Here is a 7706-nt window from a genome sequence, read left to right on the forward strand (position 1 = left end):
TATATATATATATATATATACACACACACACACACACACACACACTATTTTTACACCTATAGCTTTGATATACAGTATATTTTTTTTTTTTGTGGGTGCGCGGCGTGTGATGTCACTTTTGTAAAATGAGGTCAAGTAGATTCCTGTGTTTAAATCTGCTCTGGTTCCGGGTGGGGCGTTTGCATCTTATTCCTGTACTTGCATGGTTTTCTCCACATTCCAAAAACATGCATGTTACGTAAATTGAAGACAATTTGTCCATAGGTGTAAATATGACTGTGAAGGTTGTTTGTCTAATATTGTATGTGCCCTTTGCTTGTAGCCTGCTTTTCTCCCAAAATAAGATGGGATGGCCTATTGAGGACAAGCATTCTAGAAAAGGGATGGATGGACTCCCTATACATATGTGCACAATGGACATTGGTCCGAATGTAAGACGGCTCTGATTATAAGACGACCCCCTCTTTTTCAAGACTCAAGTTTGAAAAAAGACTTTTTGAACACCAAATTAATTTTTATACAGAAAATAATTACAGTACATCTGAAACAAATGATTCTAACAATATATTTGAGAGAAAAGGCATGTTGTTTTGCCTCATTCAAATCTTAATATCTGAACATTTAAATATGTAAACTAAAGTGCAATCACATTCGTAAATGAATGGCTTCTGGTTTTTGAAATGTAATGACATCATAACTTCTCCTCAGGTGCCGGTTAACCTGGCCGATCTTCGACCCACTTTTCTCCAGATTGTCGCTACGTTTCTCCATTTTCTGTTATCTCTCCTATTATTTTCTTCTCTTTTCTTTCTTACCACTATTTTTTATTTTTTTTTCTTCGTGCTACCGCTATTTTTATTTTTTCTTCTTCGTGACAGGGGTTCGCTTTGGCCTGGGGAGTCAAGTTCAGCATTCGCTTCAATGGTATCTGGCGCCATCTAGCGTCGTGAATGGGTATAATGTCTAGCTCCCGAATATAAGATGACGCCCACTTTTTCAGTCTTATTTCAATGCAAAAAACACCGTCTTATATTCGGGCCAATACGGTATCTCATTTCATTTCATTACAGTTGATGGAGGATTCTTTTTTTTTTATGGCGGGCGGTGGGTTGTTGGGGGCCATAACCGATCATTTTGTATTAGTCAGCCCTTTTTAAAACAATCACAGTCGGCCAGAGTTTTGCCAGTCATATCCTTAAAGTTCTCATGAAACTCAAGGTTTTCTCAGACACCTATTGGATTGTGCTCATTTATGTTCAGCGTGACGGTGGTAGCTCCTGTGTCACGCACTGGAGCACATTCAATCTAATTGAAAGAAACTGTGTGAGCTAATTTTTATGCTTTTGTCCCGCACAGCGGCATCCGGTTATGGCACGCAGAGCATTCGCCTGGGTAAAGATGCCATCAAAGACTTTGACTGCTGCTGTTTGTCCTTGCAACCCTGTCAGACTCCTGTGGTCACGTATGTTTCTCACCTCATACTACGCCAAAACAGACGTTGGCTTTCAAAGGCATTCATACTCCTTGACATTGTCCTCATTTTATCACATGACAATCACTAACGTGTATGTACTTCATTGGGATTCTGTGTGATGCAACAAGACAAAGTGATGCATACTTAGCAGTGCAAGAAATAATCATGGTCAGGAATTATTCATCGTTTTTACATAAAAAAAAATGCAACTCTGAAAAAAAATGGGTTGCCGACGTTTTCAGCTCTCTTTACCGGTACATAAAATACCATGCATCATTTTCTTTACACTTCTCAATATTACACCACGTCAAAAATTTGGAAGAGTTCAAGGTCTATGAATTCAATTACTGTCACATATCCATTCATCAGGGATGAGATTTTTCCGCTTTTTGGCGGAATTCCGCTTTTTTCCAGTCAAAATGGACCTTTTTTATATTGTTCCAAATCCGTTGAGAAAATTTAAAGGGGTCGGGGGGGTCTGGTGTTATTTCTGGGCTGCCGGACTTACTTGTCTTCGGCAGACTCGGGACTCGTAATGTTTACAAATAAAGTTTGCAAGCATCCATTTTGAATACCGTTTTTTTCTCGCGAAGCGTTGGTTTGTCATTACTTCGTATATGGACTAAAACCAATGTCTTGTTGTGATTGGCCGCTATATCGGCAAATGCAGAATCACAACCAATCCGTGTTCGACTTCCTAAACCCCTTTCCCGTGAATTCTGATTGCTCTTGCAGTGTATTGAAATTACTCGTGTATGTAGTCTGTATTAAACAAATGCCGAATGTTATCGGGACTCGTGACGAAGCTAACGTGTGTCAGATAGATGTGGATCTGAAAAACGCGTTTCGATGGGACTGGTTGGATAGAAAGATGACGGTGTCCCCAGTAGGAACCAGTAAAGAGGAACCATTGTCTGTGCTTGTGTTGGATTTCGTGAAAAAACTCGGATGTCGCTGGTAAAGCACTGTGTACAGTGTGTGACAATGTCACTCTATACGGAAAATGCATTCATAACCCATATATAATAAACCGTTTGGGACTTCACTATCACTGTATGAGGTAAGAATCAACAGCTTGTTATCACATTTACACAACATTTTATGAATACAAGTAATGAACAAATCTTAAATATGGCAGGGAATGTGTTTCCTTTTTTAGTTTTGATTTTGAGCAGCAAATTTGAATTTACATGTTGGTGCTCACCAAGAATGCATAAGCAAAATTGCACAAAGTCCTATGTCAAATTTTCACTTGAAAGAATAGTCAACAATCTTGGGATTTTTTTATGTGAAAGTTTCAAGTAGTGTGTACATTGAATATGCTTCATTTTTAGCATGTTTAGTATAAAGTGCCAATTTTGTAAGCAAATAGGGAATGGTATTTCAACAGAAATTGTAAAATTTTGTTGATAAAATAATGGTTTTAAGGCTTTAAAATCTCTAAAACCTATTAGCTTCCGGGGGCTTTGCCCCCTGGGCCCCCATCCGCGGCGTTGCCCCTTGACCCCACTGGGGGCCTGTGGTCCCCAGACCCCTGGCTGATTTTCAGATTTTTTCATCACTAGCCACTCTCATCCCCGATTCATTCTGCAGACCTCAAGTACAGGCTACAGTTTCTATTTCTGTACATATAATTGGAGGAGTCATTTTAATTAGGTTAATTGACAAAAATGAACATGGATGTAAAGATCACATTTTTTTGTCTTCAGTCCAGATGGATTTTTGTATGAAAAGCAGGCTATCCTGGAGTACATTCTGCATCAGAAGACTGACATTGCCCGGAAAATGAAGGTACGTTCTTGACATTTGGTCTTTTTGTATTTATGTCTCTTTATTTAATTTTGGTTCATTCATTTGACTTCTGCTCAGGCAGCGTGGGATTGATTCTTATTTAGCAATGGTGTGAATCTGAAAGTGAATTGGTTGTCCCTAAATGTGTCCTGTGAATGACTAGCCACCATTTCATCCAAAGTCACCTGAGATAGGTTCCAGCTCTTAAAAGGATAAACAGTATTGAAAATGGATGGATGGATGAATGACTGAATGGCTTTTTACATATTTTTCTTTCCCATCAAAATATAAAGGATTCAAATGTTTTGTATTTGAAATTTACTGGACTTTCCTGCAGGCATATGAGAAGCAAAAACAAGCTCAGAAGAATGACAGTCAGCTTGAGTCCAAGTCAGCGGAAAGGGAGAAAGTGGAGAAGTTTAAAACCAGAGAGAACAGCATCGTATCCAAACCCATCAACCCTTTCATTTCCGGTGCGTGTGTCCAGATACTGCAGTGACACTGTTCTATTTATTGTTGGCAAATGCATGGACTTGTTCAACTGTGTTTTTCCTTCAAGGGCAAAGCAAAGTAGGTGAGAAAATCAGGACAGGCGGCAGCTCATCAGCATCCTCCTCCACTGATTCAGTGGCCTCCTCCAGCCAGAGTCTGCCCAGCTTCTGGGTTCCTTCGCTGACTCCTGAAGCAAAGCCCAACCTTCTCAAGAAACCGGTGAGCGGCTATTGGGGACGAAAATTTGCTTCAGAGATTGTTTGTTTTCCAATGTATGGATTGGGCATATTGAAATTTATTTCATCATTTCATTTTCCGTCGTCGATCCGGGGACTGGAAGCCAAGTTCAATGTACTGCCTAATAAATACAACATTTCACACACACACACACACGCACACACACACACACACACACACACACACACACACACACACACACACACACACACACACACACCATCTCAACTTTAAATGGGTGTCTACTAAAATGGGCAAACATTACTTTATTATTTCGAAGCATTACTTAGAAGAGCTAGTGTTGTTGGAAGAATTATAGAACTGGTGTACTTGCGCCCTCTGCTGGTTGCTGCCAACTGTTGGAGACAAATAAATCTAGTAATTCCACAGTTCAACTGTGTCCGTCGTAGCGGCATGGTGAATTAATGGTTAGCATGTCTGCCTCACAGCCGAGAGGTCCTGAGTTCCCATATCGGCGAGAGCATTTCTCCAGGGAGTCTGGCTTCTTCTTTCATTACAGAAATAAACACTTTTGGTTAATGACTCTTAAGTTGCCAATAGACGTGAATGGTTGTTTACATGTCATGTGCTGATGACCAGTCAAAGGTGTACCCCGCCTCTCTCCCAAAATCAGATGGGATAGACACCAGCTCATCTGTGCATAGGCCCAGTGTGACTAATCTGGACATTCTGGTGAGTTCCTACTGGGACCTGCTGCAACTCCTGCCAGCTCATTAGTTTCTTCCGGTCCACGGATCCCTTGAAATCGCAACTGAACTTTAATTATGGATTACTTTAAAAATTACCATCGCTGCATACAAAGTGTTGTACATGGAATGTAAACATTAGAATCAGAAAATCATAAAAATTCCACAACACTTGAATCCAACTTTCACCTTGTTGTACAAATGTATTAACAGAGACAGGGCGAAGTGGTGGCCTTCTGAAGGTAGTTCTTCACCAGGAATGACGTAAATCTTGGGCCATTATGTTGGAAGACAAAGTGGTGACCTATATCCGGTTTTGCTGCTGACTGCTTGAGGTTTTCCTCCAAGATCTTCAAATATCTTTCTTCCTTCAGGATTTGTCTTCCAACACGATCAAAAATTGTACGTCACTCCTGGTGAAGAACTATCTCCAGAAGGCCAGAGTGAATGTTATTGAATGTCCTGCACAATGTCCTGATTTAAATCCCATCGAGAATCTTTAGGTTTAATTGCCAAAATACTGTCAATTGGGGTAGCTTGGAAGGTTTGTCAAAGAAGAATGGGCTGGGATTGCTCAAATGTGTGTGAGACTTGTGGAAAACTGTAACAAGAAATTGCAAGCTGTAATGCAGCAAAAAGGACACCCTATTGCCAATTAGCATTGGGCTAATAATTTTAATTCTTGTAATTTGTGTTTTTTGTCAAGTAACTTCCTGTGCACCAAAAAAAAAAAAAAGAAAAAAAAAAAGAAATTGTGGAAGCGTTCAAAATGAAAGGTGCTCGGAAAAGCTGTGTTAAAAAATGCAGTGCTGTCTTTAACAGCACTCGGGAAATAATATAAAAATTACATTTTCATTGTGGGGCTAATAATTCTCTGTACTTGCAATGGAAACAAAGCATGAAGATGAAGCTTCCTTTGATGACTGTTGCTGTCCAAAAGCTAGTGTAGGTCCTCAAAGTAGTGTACCGGAAGTGGTGTGAACAGGTTTCAAAATAAGAGCATCAAGACGAAGTGCAATGTTGGCTGACTTAATTGGTCAATGGCATGTCACTTTTCTACCTCGGGTACTCAAAGCGCTACACACTGTTAACTCATTCACCTACTGATGACGCAGCATCAGGAGTAACCAGGGATTCATTAGTTTGCTCAAGGACACATCGACATGGTCGCAATGGCAGGGGATTGAACCACCAATCTCTGGGTTGAGAAATGATCAACTCTGTCTTCCCTAATGCTACATATACTTTTAGCCGTTTTAACTATTTATGTTCTCATACTTGGTCATATAAACACTGATTGTGATCGTAAGCACAGTCAATTGTAAATTTGATTTTTAATCAAATGCGATGTGAATATTGTTGGAGGGAACGCTTATCCATTTTAGACTACCATAATTTCCGGACTATAAACCACTACTTTTGTCACACACTTTCAACCCTGTGGCTTATTGAATGAAGCGGCCTGTTAAAAAAAATTTCCAACAGCCGCCAGGAAGCGCTCAATCAGAAAAGATAACAGTGGGACGGGATCATGTGTCACAGTGAAAACAACCGGCCATGTGTTTTGAGCTGAACTGCAATCCAAAAGCTGTGTGGCTGAGTCTATGACAGACTTGACCGAACACAAAATAATTTTTATGAAGGCTTTATTCCCGACTGAACATAGAAAATGTACAGCATTAATAAAATAAAAGATTGAGGTATATCAAATGGGACTAACAAATAGAAAAATATACAAAAATAGACAACAGTAGGGGCTTATGAGCACTTTCCGGCATGTTGTATGCGCCCAAAACACACAGAAAACAACTAATCTCCCCTGCTTCACGGCTGTTCACACGACCCACTGTGCGACACCGTTCAAACTCCCAAATGACCATATTTTACTTTTAATATCAGCCGGGTTACAATGCTGGTTGCAGATCCATCAGGTCTGAATAAGCACAGCTCAGCGTTCGTCTCCCTTCACTTTGTGGTCCAAATCTCACGAGATTTGCCACAAGATTATCCAACGCTCCTTTTAAAGTGACAGTGATCCATTTATGAAATGAGGCAGCATTCACTACAACAGTTATAGTATTGTTCACCTGGCTACATATACCAAAAGAAAACCTCCCGAAAGAGATTGTCTTGAAAGTTGACACGAAAGCGTGGATGGTAGAAAGCCTAATGAAGGAATGATTGACCGAGTGTTATGGCAGGGACCGGTGCTATCTATCTATCTATCTATCTATCTATCTATCTATCTATCTATCTAATCTATCTAATCTATCTATCTATCTATCTATCTATCTATCTATCTAACTAACTAAACCAGTCATGTGGGTGCTGTTTTACTTGCTTGCTGCAGCGTTAACATGCAAAGACAAGTTAAGGTTAAGTTATTAAACGTTGAAACCTCTTTCTTTGCAAATATCTCATGTTACAATATGGGCACCTGCGGCTTATAGACAGGTGCGGCTTGTGTGTGTACAAAATGTTTTTTCCTTTAAAAATGTAGTGGGTGCGGCTTATAATCAGGTGGGCTCTATACAGTAAATATTCTCGAGTACGCACTCGTGTTTGCGCTGTCCAATTTGTCCTGATAACAGAAATTCCTCATTTGGGAAATGAGCATGGTACGTGTCCTTTATGAACCTGCAAGTATGTTGACAAAATGCACGTGTAACAACACAATCAATAAAATACAAAAATATACTGTCCAAAAACTGTTTATATAACAAAAACTGCAGTACAGGTGTATCCAAAAAATATCACAACAGTAAAATGCGTACAGTATTGTTTATTTTTTTCTGTCTTGGGAAAAAAATGTGTCTATTTTGGATTGTTTTGTTGGATGCATTCTTTGGTTTATGACAATGTTTGCCTGCGTGTCATACAGTTTTTTTGCTAGTTGCAAGTAACTGTCCCATTGATCACCGATGTCTGGTAATTCTTGTGCATACTGACGGATTTTTGTTGCCATTTGCATTGCTTCCTCGCTGGATGGTGGCTTGTCATCAGGA

At 39.8% G+C, this 7706-nt stretch overlaps 1 protein-coding gene across 1 annotated transcript in view; it reads left to right on the forward strand.

Annotated features, from left to right (window-relative positions):
- nosip (nitric oxide synthase interacting protein) overlaps window positions 1-7706 on the forward strand; it is an 18237-nt gene that overhangs the window by 5461 nt on the left and 5070 nt on the right. The window contains exons 2-5 of the mRNA XM_019887483.1: window positions 1357-1462; window positions 3184-3265; window positions 3603-3738; window positions 3825-3976. Coding sequence (XP_019743042.1) covers window positions 1357-1462; window positions 3184-3265; window positions 3603-3738; window positions 3825-3976 — 476 coding nt within the window. The remainder of the gene's footprint in view (window positions 1-1356; window positions 1463-3183; window positions 3266-3602; window positions 3739-3824; window positions 3977-7706) is intronic.

The sequence above is a fragment of the Hippocampus comes genome, unplaced genomic scaffold (assembly GCF_001891065.2).
Source record: "Hippocampus comes isolate QL1 unplaced genomic scaffold, H_comes_QL1_v1.1 scaffold271, whole genome shotgun sequence".
Lineage (NCBI taxonomy): Eukaryota > Metazoa > Chordata > Actinopteri > Syngnathiformes > Syngnathidae > Hippocampus > Hippocampus comes.